The sequence below is a fragment of the Pseudochaenichthys georgianus genome, chromosome 21 (genome assembly GCF_902827115.2).
Source record: "Pseudochaenichthys georgianus chromosome 21, fPseGeo1.2, whole genome shotgun sequence".
Taxonomy (NCBI): domain Eukaryota; kingdom Metazoa; phylum Chordata; class Actinopteri; order Perciformes; family Channichthyidae; genus Pseudochaenichthys; species Pseudochaenichthys georgianus.
Window position 1 is genome coordinate 7,813,206 of NC_047523.1, and position 17,311 is coordinate 7,830,516.

At 40.6% G+C, this 17,311-nt stretch overlaps 1 protein-coding gene across 1 annotated transcript in view; it reads right to left on the reverse strand.

Annotated features, from left to right (window-relative positions):
- Positions 1-5,405: 5,405 nt before the first annotated feature.
- Positions 5,406-17,311, reverse strand: part of LOC117466258 (insulin-like growth factor-binding protein 2-B) — a 55,524-nt gene continuing 43,618 nt past the window's right edge. Inside the window, exon 4 of the mRNA XM_034109405.1 lies at positions 5,406-6,521. Coding sequence (XP_033965296.1) covers positions 6,378-6,521 — 144 coding nt within the window. The 3' untranslated portion in view covers positions 5,406-6,377. The remainder of the gene's footprint in view (positions 6,522-17,311) is intronic.

Consider the following 17,311-nt stretch of genomic DNA (forward strand, 5'->3'; position numbering starts at 1 on the left):
GGCAACCCAAGCAGCTGTCATAGCCTTGCCTCATCATACACAGTCTGATATGGAGGCACTTCAGCAAGCCGACCCCGTCCTTCAGGAACTCTTGGTGTTCTGGAGAAGGAGGCAGCGTCCCAGCAATGATGAGAGGAAGCAGTTGTCCCAGCAAGCATTGGCACTGCTCCGTCAATGGGACCGGTTAGTTGAGAGGAGTGGGGTCCTCTATCGTCAGATCTTTCGCTCTGATGGGGCTGAAGCAGTTCTGCAGCTGCTTTTGCCAGCTGTTTTGAGAGAGCAGGTGCTCACCGAAGTCCACCAGAGGCATGGCCACCAAGGTATTGAAAGAACCTTGGAACTACTTAGGCAGCGGTGTTACTGGCCAGGTATGTCCTCTGAGGTGGTACATTGGTGCAGCAGTTGTGAAAGGTGTCAAATTGCCAAGGACACTCGACCAGCGGCTCGTGCTCCCATGGGACACTTGCTGGCTTCTAGACCCAATGAAATTCTAGCCATTGACTTCACTGTCTTGGAGCCCACTTATAGTAGGTTGGAAAATGTCCTTGTAATCACCGACATTTTTACACTTTGGCCTTTGCCACCCGTGACCAACGAGCCTCCACTGTGGCTCAAGTTCTGGTCACAGAATGGTTTTCAAAGTTTGGTGTCCCAGCCCGTATACATTCAGACCAAGGTCGGAACTTTGAGAGCATTCTTATTCAACAACTTTGCAGCCTCTATAACATTGAAAAATCGCGCACTACTCCCTACCATCCGGCAGGCAATGGTCAATGTGAACGGTTCAACCGAACCCTTCACAACTTTCTGCGTACTCTGCCTGTGTCTCGAAAACCGGATTGGAACTCCTGCTTGCCACAACTACTGTATTCGTACAACACTACTCCCCATCAGTCAACTGGTGAATCTCCATTCTTGTTGATGTTTGGACAAGAGCCCAGGCTCCCAGTTGATTTTCTGTTGGGTAGAGTCCCTGATCCAGTCGGTGGTCCTGTCCATGAGTGCATTCAGGAGCATCAGGTAAAATTGCAAATTGCCTTTGAAGGAGCTCAAGACAGGTTAAAAACTGCAGCAGAGCGCAGAAAAAGGTGCCATGACCAGTATGTCAAAGATGTCCCATTGAACGAAGGCCAGTTAGTTTGGTTGCGAGATTGTGGTGCAAGAGGGCGCCATAAGATCAGGGATATTTGGAGTTCTGTCAGGTATATAGTGGTGAAAGCACCAAACGGCGGTTCGGTGTACACGATTGCACCTGCAAACGACCTGACGACGGCTTTCCTTTGATGGTGACCTGTGGGTTTCAAGAAATGAAGCTCTGAATCGTCCTTTTACCAGATCAGCTGTCGTGACCCAAGAAACCCCTTGGTGGCTGCCTCCACCATCGGACGAAGCCTCCATTGAGGCGGGTCCTTCGGTAGCTCTCGCTGCCATGCCAGAATTGCCTTCCCCTCGCTTGGCTATCCCTCCATCCACTTGTCCTGATTTTAGCGCAGTGACCTTGCGACGGACACCACGGTTAACCGCTGGGCAGCATCCTAATGTCCATCATCTCCCTAGAGTGTTGGGAGAATTGGCGCCTGTGGCAGAAAACTCTCCTGGTCTGGTGTCTAACTCTGTGTCTGTCATCTTTAGACCTTGGGCCTAGGTTAGCTAACCTGGGCTTGATATGTACATCGTCGGGGCGACGATGAAAATGGGGGGGTAGATTGTAGCAGGATGAGAGTCCTAATCCCTTGTAAAGCATATTCTCCTCGTTTGGCTCTTGTGAGCGTGTCACCGCCATGGGGCACCCTATAAAGGGGCAGAGGTTTCTAGCTGGCTGTCTCTTGTTTGTTGGTACACAGACCCTCCCCACTTGCGTGTTTTCCGTGTTTGCTTCCGCCACCGGTGCAGGTGTGTTGCAGTAGCATTGCTTGCTTCAGGAAAGGTTCTGCAATTTATCAGCGTATTGATACTTAGCCCTGCTTTACCTCACCTAGTGGAGGATCCTCCGGGTGCAGCCTATCAACGCAGCCATAAAAAGCATGAAGATCTCCCCTCTCTACGTTATCGATAGGAAAGCCTGATCGGTATGTGCGCTATACGGCAATCTATTTGGTCAATCCACCTCATTACTTTTATTGATATTAATGCTGTATTTTTATTTATTCATAAACCTAGGGCCAATCCAATGGTTAAGGGACATCTGCTGTTTTGCTTCCCCGGAGAAAGTATGTTTATCGGCAGTAACGTCACAACTGCTGGTGAGGCTGCCTAGATGTTTGGGCTACCGTTACCACATTGTGGCTCCTGATTGCTGCTTCTGGCCAACTTTGCGTCACCTACTGCGGAGGCTCGCTCACCAGTTAAAGTGCTGCTTTAACTGCACGCCTTCCTGCTGCCTTGCTTGGGCAGACACTCGAAGTGTGGACGTCACTGAACTCTGGGGCTAACTCCCTCTATAACTTGTCCTTACTTTGGCCAACTTGATTTAAATTAGTTTGTTTATTTTATTCTAGTTAATTGTTTATTTTGTTTAACTGAACCTTTTCTCTTTTGATTTGTTTTATTCTTATATGTTTATCTACTTATGAGAACATATTTGATATTGTGGTTATTTATTACTTTGATTTACTTATTTAGCCCCCATTAACTGTGTTCCCCTCTTGTTTCCCTACTTAGTTACTGAGAGCTGAAGGTGGTGGTGCTGGTGTCCAAGGTGGTGGTTTTCCTCTCTTCTTTTGTGTGTGATGTGCTCCCCCGGGATTTGATTTCCTGCACGTATGACTGGGGTGATTTAAGTTTGGTTTGTTTGGGGATCCTTCCACTCATTCGTCGACCCTATCCCCCCACTGGTAAGCCTCAGCCCCTAATTCATTTTCCCCCTTTGTGCTACAGTCCGGTGTGACTGTATTTAACTGCATTTTAACTAGTGACTTGTGCCAAATAAAATTGTATATTTTTGATAACTTGAAACCGCGTCTCCTGCCCCATTAGTATTCGAACCTATGTGTCCTCTCTATAACTGAAAGAAGTCTTAATATTTCCTTGGGTGAAACTCCCAAGGTGGCATTGTCGGAATTGTGAATGGTGTAATCAAACCAACTTTAACAAATACATTCACCTATCCTCCCCTCTGCGGCTACTGCCACATGTACATGCCTTTTTAATAACATTTTTGAATGGAACATTCAAAAATCTAAATAAATAACTTAAATATACATGACCTCTTAAATTAAAATAAAGTGAACATTAACACCAATATTATCATTTATAAAATGCTATAACAAAAAAATAAAATAAGCAGCAGATTTTTTAATTAAATATACATACAAAATAAGCGGGTATTGAAGTGTAAATGGACAACAAAATGGAAATGGAAGTGAAAAGGCCTGATGGTGGTGCTAAATCAGAGCCTATTACCTGTTCTCAGTCTCTTTCTCATCATGCATCTGGTGTGTAGTGATCCAATATCGTTACCATAGCCTTGCCCTTTAACAGTTATTACGAGCCCTGGCTCAGCCTTACTCACCAAGAGCCCAGCACCTAACCTTCTTACAGGCAAAGTCACTGATCAAGTCCTTGAAGTCCAGCTTTCTAGCCAACTGGCTTTCAATGGACAGCATGGCAAGACTGCAAAGCCTTATGGGGGGTCAGGGCTGCGGAGCCTAAAGATGGATCTGTTGGTCCTGGCACCAGGGGGAGGCACAACTGATTTAGTATGAATAACTGCTAAAAATGTACCTGCATTTATTAAATGTCAGCTAAAAGAGGAGTGAAATGAAAAACCTCTGAATTTTCTGTGAAGATATTAACAGTAGTTAAAGGTGGGGTAGGTCATTTTGGAGAAACCAGCTCGAGTGCGCTAGAATTTGAAAATACACAACCGGAAAAAATCTGCCCCTTCCTTACAGAGCCCCTCCTCCAACAAACACGAACGCGCACATGACCAATGAGGGCACGAGATACGTTTGTGCACAGATGGAAGGCTGACAGGCAGGTAGGCCATCCAGTTATTTTAGCCGGGCCGGCTCAGATGATTGGTCGTGCTTTTTACAGTGCCACGGCTTCCACAGATGAATTTTTAATGGTTTTGTCAAAGCACTTAAGATATTCATTGCTATCGGGATGTTAAGAGCATTCCATGCAATATAACAAAAAGTGTATCTCGAGCCGGTTTCTCAAACTTACCTACCCCACCTTTAATGTCAGAAAAACATTACAATTATTATTTACAATGGACTACGCTTAGCTAACAGACTAATTTCCACCACTCATGGACCACACCCACCTTTTCTTTTGAAAAACTGGGTGACATACTGTCACCCTTTAGTCCCTCTCTCTCGTCTTTCTCTCCTTTCTTTTCTTTCTTGAAAGCCTGACTTTGTTAGTCGTTGAGACATCGTACACACGTAAGTACTAGCATCCCTACTCTCACTAGTCTCTCTGCTAGAAAGGGCTGGTGCTGCACAGCGTTTGGAGGCAGGACCAAACCATTACATGTAAATAGAGGGGGGTGTTCGATGCTTTGGATAATTAACTTTTGGAAGAAAATAAGTCAAATGAATCATAAGTTTAGTGAGTACATCATCAATATGACGATATATTAATGTTAATTATTGATGATTGATGAAAGGTTACTTAAACATTTTTTCTTAATGTTCTAAAATGTTTTGGGGCCCCTGTCAGTCTTGGGCCCTTAGAATCATCCTAACTTTTCACCCCCTTACGGCGCCCCTGGTAGGAAGCAAGGTCGGATCATCAACAGGGAGATATTACAAGATGCAATCAGGGAAAGTACGACAGATACAACTCACTGAAATTAGAGTGTGCACACATGTCTCTGATATGTCAGAGGATTTCAAGAACAATTGTTTAACCTCAGCTCAAATTTACTACAGGCCTGTGAGCTTACAAAGGTATTGCATTAACATTGCATCAAATCTACCGTGACTCCACTTGAGGCAGGTAACATCGGTAGGCTATAATTAATTTCATTTATTTTGTATACATGTAGCTACACAAATACAATCTGAAATGAAAATCACTTTGAATATACTTGTAAAAAATATGCTCAATGTTATTATTCATCAGTTTATGGAACAGTGGAAGTGCAGATTAGATACTCTTAAAGGGGCTTTATTAGTGTCTCTACTGGGACATGTCTCCCTGCTTTAATGTTTAAAAAACTCTTTATTTTTCTCATACTGCCTGTACTGCAGGACCTCTTTTCACCCTCTGTCTGAAACCAGAGCCCAGTCTGCTCTGATTGGTTAGCTGGCTGTCTCTGTTGTGATTGGTTAACCGCCTAAAGATGTCCCAACCCTTAGCCTACAATGTGTTGGAGCACTAGCCAATACAAGCATAAGTGTTACGTAGTGATGTCACTATATCTTGGAAGTAAACAAAGGAGTCCAATGGAGGCGTTTTAGGCAGGGGGAGTCAGTTTATTTTTGTAGTACTGGACAGATGTTACATTGTCCCATTGTATATGAATAAAGATGGTCACAAATCAAGGTCATGCTAATTTTACTCTGTGTCTGCTGGAATGGATATTGGATTGCTGACACATTTCTAATAAGGTAGTACTGTTTCAAATGTTGAGTTTAGAGCTTGAGGAAAAAAGAAATGTATGCAGTTTTAAAAGATAAGGCTGTACATAATCTATTTGGATGTTTTTATTGTCAACAAATCCTATAGAATGACCAAAAGCAACCAATTATAGTCCAGGCAGCCAAAGCATGATGCAACTTATTCCTCTATAAATGCACTGGCTGGCATGCTTCTTCATTACAATGAAAACGGTCCCCCTGCTATGAATCCATTAGTACTTATTAGCATTCCAAAAGTGTAACAATTCACAGTTTAGAATAGTACCCAAAATTAAAGAACAAGTTGGCTAAGTTGAAGTAACAAAACTACTGTGGCCAGATGTTCTAGCACATTACGTTTAAAAAAAAAAATACATAATTGTACTTTTTCTCAAGATTAAATCATATCCATCCATACATGGACTAAGGTCCGAGTCCCGTAACCTCAGGTCAAGAAAGTAATGTTTTAATTTTGGTTTGGTGATAGTTGGCAGGATTAAGGAAAAAATAATGGACCATTATTCTTGAAATAGGATGAAGGTTGAAGCACGGGCCTCGGAATAAACTGTCCTCAATATTTTTTTTTATATTGTCCTCTATTGTTAACATTGTGAGATAAGCTATTTGGCCTTGGCAGGGCTGTACTCTCCTTTAAGTTCTTAAGTGTGTCTTCTTTTAGTTAAAGGTTCAAGTATAAATTAAACAAGTATTTAAACATAGGGACTTTCTTTACATATATACACATAATAACTCTATTCATGGTAAAATCCTCAGAGATTTTTTATTTTAAAGAAAACACAAACACTTCTATGAATCTGCCTCGGTGGGGTCCTCCTGAAACTGGTAGCAGTTGGGATCCCCTCTGACTCGAGGCGTTGCTGGGATCTGGACCCCGGTGTAGGGGTCAACACACCAGCACTCGCCCCGCTGGCCGTGGTTGGACATGTTGCACTGGAGGAAGAAAAACACAAACTAGACAAGTTGGAAAACACTAGAAACCAGAGGGAGGGGTAAGGATGCACAGTGGGAAGCAGGGGGTGCGTTAATGAAGCATGGCATACGGAGACTCGAGATATGTGTTTGTGTACTTGTGTATCTTCTGATGGCGGGGGCCACTGGATGACAGAGAGGGCTATGGTCCGGGCGGGACGACACTCACCCAATAACAGCCCATCTTCAGGTCATGCCCCCAACTCACAACACATGCACAGCCACACATGCCATCACAGACACACACACACACACACACACACACACACACACACACACACACACACACACACACACACACACACACACACACACACACACACACACACACACACACACACACACACACACACGCGCACGCAGCGGCATGCCAGTAGACCGGCCCCCCCGCAGAGCCCCCTCCACTCAGAAATTAGGTCGTAATTGAAGTGGACACAGTTTACGCCGCGCACGCGGGGCGGCAGCGGAGGGGACGGCCAAAAGAATGAAGAGCTCTGGGGGAAAGAAAAGACTTTCCATTTTCTTCCTTCGATAAGAAAGAACAAAAAAAGTGACAGTTACAGTAATTACCCCGCGACAAGGAGGGACAACTCCAAAGGGAGCCGCGTGTTGAGGAGGTACAGTGTTCCTCTCTGGGAACCGGGGACTCCGGTCCGAAACAATGCTGTTGTTTGTGACCAGTGATGAAAATTGGCTGAGTGGTTGAGAGCCCTGCTTTAGGAAACGGTGGCGCCTATTCAAATCTTCTTTTCTGCTCTACTATCCTCGTAAGAAAACACTGGTTATGTGACCTTGTTTGTCCTCTGGTGCCTGATTTCTATGGACGAGCAGAATTCAAATTCAAGCCCCCGGTCGGAAGCGTGGTTTCGTTCCTCGGCTAAACAAAAGTCTTCCCATGAAGTACGCCAAACTGTTTTATTGCCTTATAACCTTGAGCTCAGAAGCTGTTTCCTCATTCATGGTGACAACATTTCCACACGTATGTGTGTATGTATGTGTGCGTGCGTGCATAAGGGCACAGTGTTAAGGAAAAGGAGGGTGTGTGTGACATTATTAAAATAAATGGGGGGAAGGGGGGGTTGTGTTGTGAGTGGTGGGAGTGAGGGGGGGACATATTTTTGCCAGGGTGATTTAACCAGGCTGATACAAGAGTGTGTGTGTGTGTGTGTGTGTGTGTGTGTGTGTGTGTGTGTGTGTGTGTGTGTGTGTGTGTGTGTGTGTGTGTGTGTGTGTGTGTGTGTGTGTGTGTGTGTGTGTGTGTGTGTGTGTGTGTGTGTGTGTGTGTGTGTGTGTGTGTGTGTGCGTGTGCGCAACACGTTCTCACTCCCATCCCGTCACATATTGACGGACGGTCAGGGCCCCTCCCCGTCGCTATATTACGTACAGGGTACTCCTTGACCGCCAGGCTTCTACGGGCAGGGCGTCCCATAGACCTTCATTGCGGACAGCGGACCCCTTGACCGTCAGGCTTCTACGGGCAGGGCGTCCCATAGATAGACCTTCATAGACCAGGTGATCAACAACAATGGCCGACCTTCGTGTTATTCTCGGTGGAAAATGCCTATTTTAAGGTTCATTTGGCCATTAAAATGAATTTTGATGTCATTGTATGCGATTAATATGAGTTGTTATTTCTGATTATTTGTGCAGTAGATGTACATGAAGTTTAGTTTGCTAGTTATGACGAAGATTACTTCATGAATGTGTACACATTCATGGTTGCTAAGGTGGTTGCTATGGACGCTGCAACAGCTCCCAGACCACGTGATCAACAACAATGGCCGACCTTCGTGTTATTCTCGGTGGAAAATGTCTATTTTAAGGTTCATTTGGCCATTAAAATGCGTTTTGATGTCATTTTATGCGAGTAATGAGTTTTTATTTCTGATTATTTGTGCAGTACATGTACATGATGTTTAGTTTGCTAGTTATGACGAAGATTACTTCATGAATGCTAACGTTTTTTTGTTGGAAATGTGTTTTTTCACAGCAAAGTCACCCTCTGTACTTGGACTTATTGGGAGAATCTAAAGGCAAGAACATCCCAAATATTCATTTAGGTTTTTATTTTAGACCTTTAGTGTTGCCGTCTGTGAGGAAAATAAATGGGGCTCAGAGCCTCGTATTTTTAAAATCTTTTTTTCCTTCTAATTTGTTATTCTTTTCAAAATAACACACTGTTATTTACTCACCAATAACACACAATTATTCTTGCTTTTATGTATTGGTTTAATTCCATAATCTCGGGATTTTTTGGCGTTCGTCAGGAACTGAATTTCAAAATAAAAATAACCGGAAACAGACGTAGGCATTTCGAGTGATTACCCAAGATCCTCAGCTACACTGTTTTAGCCACAATGCATGCTGGGATTTGGTGTTTATATTATATGAAATCCGGAAAACATTTTTAAAAGAATAAAATAATACTTAATTCCGAGTGCTGTTGCTTTTCTCTTTGAAAGTCATCACATAACGGCATTGTAATACACGGTTCGGCTGCATTAAATATTACAGATCTGCCGTAGTTCTTTATTTATAGAGCCCTGATGAGAAGAGCTTTGGAAAAACTGAAGAAATGCCGCCGAAACTGAATACTTGACGTGGATCATAAATATATCAACAATTAAACAACATCTTCAATTTCTCTTCACACAATACGTCTCCTTGCAGTATCAACACTAATTCGGCTGACGTTTACATTTGATATAATTCATAGATAGGTTATATTTACACCATAACGGTGCACAGCTGATATAAAAGGACTTGTAGATTTTAAATATATTACTGATTTGAATTGGATTGAATTTTGATTGTAAGATTGTAAATACTGAGTCTGAAATAGTATAGCAATATGCTGTAAAATTATGTGAAAGCATGAATAAAACTACACATCTTCAGATGTTGTACATACAAGTGTCCTACACTAATAATACAAAGTTATTATGGCTGTGTGTACCTTGTGTGCACCGCCTAGTGGTTAAAGCACGTTATTGAATTATTGTTTTTATGTGTTATATTTGATTAAAAAAATATTAAGTGTACATACTTTCATAGGGGGAAAGTAGAAGGTCTGTGATAGAAATATAGAATATAAAAAAATCAAGAAGATACTATAAGTGATCTCTACAATAAAACAGTTTAGTGCAGGATGTACAAAGATATTAATAGGAGGAGGTGCAAAACAGAAAAACGAATTAACCTTTATTTAAACATAAAATAACAGATTAAGGTCTTCTTTTAAATAAGAAAACAACTTTGAGGGTATCTATCTACAGATAAATATTAAGCCTGACAAAGTACTTAACGTCTAATATATTGCTTTCCTGCAATGTTAACTATGTTGAAGCACTTATTTTAACTGATATTATACATATGGATTATACTCTTATGTAGATAGATAGAATAAGAAATGTGCAGAATATGACAGTTTAATGGTGGAGGTACACATATATTGATAGATGTCTTGTAATGCACTGTTGAGGAACCTGTGACCCAAGTTTTTCATTCATTGCATAACTACACCCTAGTTGTGTATATGATATGTCAATAAACCTTTGAAATCTTGAAAGGGATGTGCAAAATAGCCATAATATACAGTCTTTAATTAACTATTAGTAGAGAATAACGAGTAATTAATGTACTATACAGACCACGTGATCAACAACAATGGGCGACCTTCGTGTTATTCTCGGTGGAAAATGTCTATTTTAAGGTTCATTTGGCCATTAAAATGCGAGTAATGAGTTTTTATTTCTGATTATTTGTGCAGTATATGTACATGATGTTTAGTTTGCTAGTTATGACGAAGATTACTTCATGAATGTGTACACATTCATGATTGCTAAAGTTTTTTTGGTGGAAATGTGTTTTTTCACAGCAAATTCACCCTCTGTACTTGGACTTATTGGGAGAATCTAAAGGCAAGAACATCCCAAATATTCATTTAGGTCTTTATTTTAGACCTTTAGTGTTGCCGTCTGTGAGGAAAATAAATGGGGTTCAGAGCCTCGTATTTTTAAAATCTTTTTTTCCTTCTAATTTGTTATTCTTTTCAAAATAACACACTGTTATTTTTATCCTTGTTTTTATTTATTGGTTTGATTCCATAATCTCGGGCTTTTTTGGCGTTCGTCAGGAACTGAATTTCAAAATAAAAATAACCGGAAACAGACGTAGGCCTATAAGGGACATTTCGAGCATCATTGCTATTGTCAACATTTTTGAGTTTAGGATGGCCGAAGACACTACACTACCCATAATTCCCAGCTATCGTTTAGGACTACAGTCCCCGTGATTAATCTTCAAGGTCTGGGATTGGATGTTGGAGTGGCAGTGCGCCAAGGTTACGCCGAGCGTCAAACAGCTGTTTGAAATGGAACGAAACCACGCCAGACTATCCAAAACTGGAATCGAACGCCCCCCCCAGAACTACACACTACACTATTGTGTTTCGCAAAATGTTCTATGGGACGTCTCTACTGAACGTTTTCGTTTTTCCCACAATTAGAAGTTGCCAGCATTAAACACATTGGTGTTATCAAATGTAAAACATATAATTAATAAATGGGTGAACATCGCTGTCCATAATGCGCAGCATTAATATATAGCATTAATATACCCACATGACAGCTCATTGATACTTTGTAATTCTACTCCACTACAATTCAGAGGTTAACCTGGTATTTTTACTCCACTACACTTATTTGAGTTACTTTGCAGATTCTGATTAATGATGTGAAATATAAACAACCCTTAAATCAGACTTTAGTTGCACCAGAGTAAAATGCAGGTAAGGTGATTGTCAAGTGCCAACAATCAGGAGAGATATTTGATAGTTTGTGCTTGAGAAGACTAAACATGTATCTGCAATTGACATGAATGGAAACGAGTAATAAAGTATATTAATTAGTCGTTATTCTCTACTAATAGTTCATTAAAGACTGTATATTATGGCTATTTTGCACATCCCTTTCAAGATTTCAAGATTTTCAAAGGTTTATTGACATATCATATACACAACTAGGGTGTAGTTATGCAATGAATGAAAAACTTGGGTCACAAGTTCCTCAACAGTGCATTACAAGACATCTATCAATATGTGTGTACCTCTACCATTAAACTGTCATATTCTGCACATTTCTTATTCTATCTATCTACATAAGAGTATAATCCATATGTATAATATCAGTTAAAATACGTGTTTCAACATAGTTAACATTGCAGGAAAGCAATATATTAGACGTTAAGTACTTTGTCAGGCTTAATATTTATCTGTAGATAGATACCCTCAAAGTTGTTTTCTTATTTAAAAGAAGACCTTAATCTGTTATTTAATGTTTAAATAAAGGTTAATTCATGTTTCTGTTTTGCACCTCCTCCTATTAATATCTTTGTACATCCTGCACTAAACTGTTTTATTGTAGAGATCACTTATAGTATCTTCTTGATTTTTTTATATTCTATATTTCTATCACAGACCTTCTACTTTCCCCCTATGAAAGTATGTACTCTTAATATTTTTTTAATCAAATATAACACTAAAAACAATAATTCAATAACGTGCTTTAACCACTAGGCTGTGCACACAAGGTACACACAGCCATAATAACTTTGTATTATTAGTGTAGGACACTTGTATGTACAACATCTGAAGATGTGTAGTTTTATTCATGCTTTCACATAATTTTACAGCATATTGCTATACTATTTCAGACTCAGTATTTACATTCAAAGAAAATCAGTAATATCTTTAAAAACTACAAGTCCTTTTGTATCAGCTGTGCACCGTTATGGTGTAAATATAACCTATCTATGAATTATATCAAATGTAAAAGTCAGCCGAATTAGTGTTGATACTGCAAGGAGACGTATTGTATGAAGAGAAATTGAAGATGTTGTTTAATTGTTGATATATCTATGATCCACGTCAAGTATTCAGTTTCGGCGGCATTTCTTCAGTTTTTCCAAAAGTCTTCTCATCAGGGCTCTATAAATAAAGAACTACGGCAGCTCTGTAATATTTAATGCAGCCGAACCGTGTATTACAATGCCGTTATGTGATGACTTTCAAAGAGAAAAGCAAGAGGACTCGGAATTAAGTATTATTTTCTTCTTTTAAAAATGTTTTCCGGATTTCATATAATATAAACACCAAATCCCAGCATGCATTGCGGCTAAAACAGCGCAGCTGAGGATCTTGGGTAATCACTCGAAATGCCTACGTCTGTTTCCGGTTATTTTTATTTTGAAATTCAGTTCCTGACGAACGCCAAAAAAGCCCGAGATTATGGAATTAAACCAATACATAAAAGCAAGGATAATTGTGTGTTATTGGTGAGTAAATAACAGTGTGTTATTTTGAAAAGAATAACAAATTAGAAGGAAAAAAAGATTTTAAAAATACGAGGCTCTGAGCCCCATTTATTTTCCTCACAGACGGCAACACTAAAGGTCTAAAATAAAGACCTAAATGAATAGTTGGGATGTTCTTGCCTTTAGATTCTCCCAATAAGTCCAAGTACAGAGGGTGACTTTGCTGTGAAAAAACACATTTCCACCAAAAAAACGTTCGCAATCATGGATGTGTACACATTCATGAAGTAATCTTCGTCATAACTAGCAAACTAAACATCATGTACATATACTGCACAAATAATTAGAAATAAAAACTCATTACTCGCATAAAATGACATCAAAACGCATTTTAATGGCCAAATGAACCTTAAAATAGACATTTTCCACCGAGAATAACACGAAGGTCGGCCATTGTTGTTGATCACGTGGTCTGGGAGCTGTTGCAGCGTCCATAGCAACCACCTTAGCAACCATGAATGTGTACACATTCATGAAGTAATCTTCGTCATAACTAGCAAACTAAACATCATGTACATCTACTGCACAAATAATCAGAAATAACAACTCATATTAATCGCATAAAATGACATCAAAACTCATTTTAATGGCCAAATGAACCTTAAAATAGGCATTTTCCACCGAGAATAACACGATGGTCGGCCATTGTTGTTGATCACGTGGTCTATGAAGGTCTATCTATGGGACGCCCTACCCGTAGAAGCCTGACGGTCAAGGGGTCCGCTGTCCGCAATGAAGGTCTATGGGACGCCCTGCCCGTAGAAGCCTGACGGTCAAGGGGTCCGCTGTCCGCAATGAAGGTCTATGGGACGCCCTGCCCGTAGAAGCCTGACGGTCAAGGGGTACCCTGTACGTAATATAGCGACGGGGAGGGGCCCTGACCGTCCGTCAATATGTGACGGGATGGGAGTGAGAACGTGTTGGTGTGTGTGTGTGTGTGTGTGTTTATAAAATGAGGCGACATCCAAGGGAGATTTACACAAAGTGATACAGTATGAGAGTTTGTGGGATTTTAAGGAGGTAAAAGGAGAACACAGGGAGAACATAACAAATTAGACAAAACTAAAAACAAAGCTCACATACAGTTCAGATTACAATTGAGGCTTTTTTTCCATGATCAAAGTCAGTGTATTATACAACGACCTCTAGCCACATTCTAAACCTGACGACATTTGCAGTCTGAGCTCGTGTGCTACACATGAAACAGTAGCTCCCTGCTGCTGGCCAAAACCATTGAGTGATGTCACAGCAGGTGGGTCACCTTTGACAGCAGATGGAAAACACCTGCTGTGACATCACTGACGGACACATGGCCGGTGTTGTGACATGCCACCCTATTGAGTGGTGCAGTGATGTAGTATTTTTGTGAGATGACCCGGAAGTTAGCATTGCAAGGACTCCCTGTACAAAAATCCAATGGGGATTTATTGGTGTTTGGAATATTGCAGAGAACATACAACATAATCTCCACGTAATTACAACACTTATATGATTTTGAAAACATAATTGCAACGCTAATGTTAGGCTTTAAAGGAACTACACCACTAATGTGTTGCCATGATGATGTTTAGTAGTCTCATTCAGCTACTTGTTAGCAACTGCTGTGTTAATGACACATAGAAGCTGTGTGTCATAAACTAAAGAGGGTTTTTCCTGATGTATTTTAATTGAAAATATCTTAAACTTGTGTAAACCACAGACCTTCTTTCAGGCTTCTAACCAAAAACACATTCAGGAAACGTTCAGACGAACTAACCGGAAGTTGTATAAAGCTAACTTTGTATTAGTTTCATGAGTTTTAGCGCTCATTCCAATTGAAAGCTAATTTAAATATGATACATTTCCTCACTGATATGTACGGAGCCCTGGAGGGTTCATAGAAAGACAAAGAAAGAAAACGAGGCCACGTTTTATTAATTTTTGCACACAAGATGTCATTTGTGCGCAGGAGATGTAATTTGTGGCCTCAATTTAAATAAAACGAGGCCACGATATACTTTCTCGTACGCACGAGAAAGTTACCGGTGCGCCAAATAGGAAGTGGAGCACACAGGAGACAACCGTTTCATTGCAGACTGTTATGTTTCATTGGGGAAATGGCAGTGCATACATTATTTGAGATATATTTCAAACTCGGACTTCATTTTAGGGACATTTCGGCCAGAGGTGTAGAGCTATTTGTTTAAGCACCGGATTCGCAAAACAGGAGAGTCTTTGAACCAGTCTGCTTTGATCTATGAATTCATGTCCGTGACTCTCACAGTATCTGCTATCTGCGCTCAGAGAGCTGTGTCTTTTACGCAGCGCCTTCACTGTGTTTACCTTCATTAGAACAGCTAAATAGAGATCGAGGCTGCTACGTTTTAGCCACACACACAAGAAACAAGAAACAAGAAACACACTTAATAAAACGTGGCCTCGTTTTATTTATTTTTCTCTCTATGAACCCTCCAGGGCTCCGTAGATATGAAATAGTAATGAGCAATGGAAATGTAATGAATGATAAGCAAAGTAGGGCAAAACAAAGTATACAATTCTGTTAAAACTCAACCTATTGCTGAAGAGATGATATATATTTTTTGTTTGCGTCACTATACTGTAGACATTTTAACTATATTCTTACTAAAGTACTCTATCATGTATATCTAGAAGCTTATCAGTATATGTTTAAATGATGCTTGTATGAACTAAAATGGTCTAACAGTACCATAAAGTTGAAGCATCTGTAATCAGCATTTAGACCAGCGACGTGCAGTCAGGAGAGGCAGAGCCTCACCTGTCATACTCCAATGTAACGTAAAAACAACTAAAGAAAAACTAAATAGTAATAATAATAAAATGTCTCCACTGATCTGTGTTGTAAATGTGATTTATGTTTGATTCCAATCGCTTTTTATAGTCAAAATCAGCAAATTTGACGAGCTCCGCTACAACTACGGGTAGCGAGGAGAAGTGAGGCAGGGACGAGCCATGGATGTATAATAAGGGGACGAGCTCTGCCTCTCGTAAGCCCACAGTAACTGGCTGGAACGTGGGCACTAATTTAATGCGGGCACTTATTTTGTGAGCGCGCTCAAGCCAGTTACTGTGGGGTAAGGTGAGGCACAGATGAGATCTGCCTCACCTCAGAATTCGTCACCCCACAGAAACTGGCTGGAAAGCGGGCCCTAAGCGCATGCCTGCACCATCTCACTGTATGTCACCAATGTAATGTTTGTAGATCCCTTTATTACATTTATCCTCGCCATCCATAGTCTCTAAATAACTTATTTCACGTATATATGATATTTAAGCTCGCTGGTCTCATCATACAACGGCAATGAAAAAAGCACCAGGGGAGGCAGCCACAACCTCTGCCGCACTGAAGGGGGCGCAAGTGAGCCCACATGTTCTTGTTGCTACTGTTATTCTACGCAGAGACGGTAGATACAAACAACAAGCTAGACTTTTGAAACTAGAGGAAGATAAGGAGGACTTTTACAAAAAAGTAATAGAGATTGTTGTCCAGAAGGATAGCATGGACTTCATCTTCAAGTCAAGGTAAGACCCAATTGTAATGAAAATGGGATCTTACTAAGAAAGAACAATCCAATATTTACATTTTGGATATCCTTTTGTTGAACGGTCTGTTTAAAATGAATCGAAGCATCAGACTAAAAAAGCTTTTGAAAATAACCGAATATTTCGATTAAGGTCAAAATATAATATTTGTAAATCTGACTCTGAAAGAGTCAGTGCCTCACTAGCCATGAACCTCACCGCACGTCACTGATTTAGACTATTATATCAATACTCATTTGGAAGTCGATACAGTATATATTAGGGACAGTATATATTGTACACATTCTTGCCTTACACAATAGACAATGGATCATTACAGAACAATGCTTGCGTGTACATCCTCCCCTACTGTACATGTAGGCCATATTGGATCAGCAGCCTCATTAAAGAAAAAGTCACACCGTAATGGGCATGGCCACCAACTAAAGGTCCTGAGGCAAAGGGAGCTGCTGTGCCACTGTTGTCACTGTGCCACCATTAGAACTAGATTTACACCCAGGGACTCTCTCCAAGACAAGGCCTCAACATGTGGTGAGGGCAAGTTTCCTACATGCCACAATTTCTCTATAGACAAAAGGCTAAAGGCAAGGTATGCATAAGTATATATACTGTAGGCACAAAAGTGCTGAAAGTTTATGGACCATGTCCTGCAGATACTTGTTATAGAAAAAGTCTCAGTATTAATGTAAGTGCACGTAGGTAAATGACTGAGAAGGTTGAGGGGTTTAAATTAGGATGTGATTTTAAACGTTAACATTTCACGATTCCTTTCCTCAAGACCCTCCGAAGACATTCTTGATACACTGAACAAAAATATA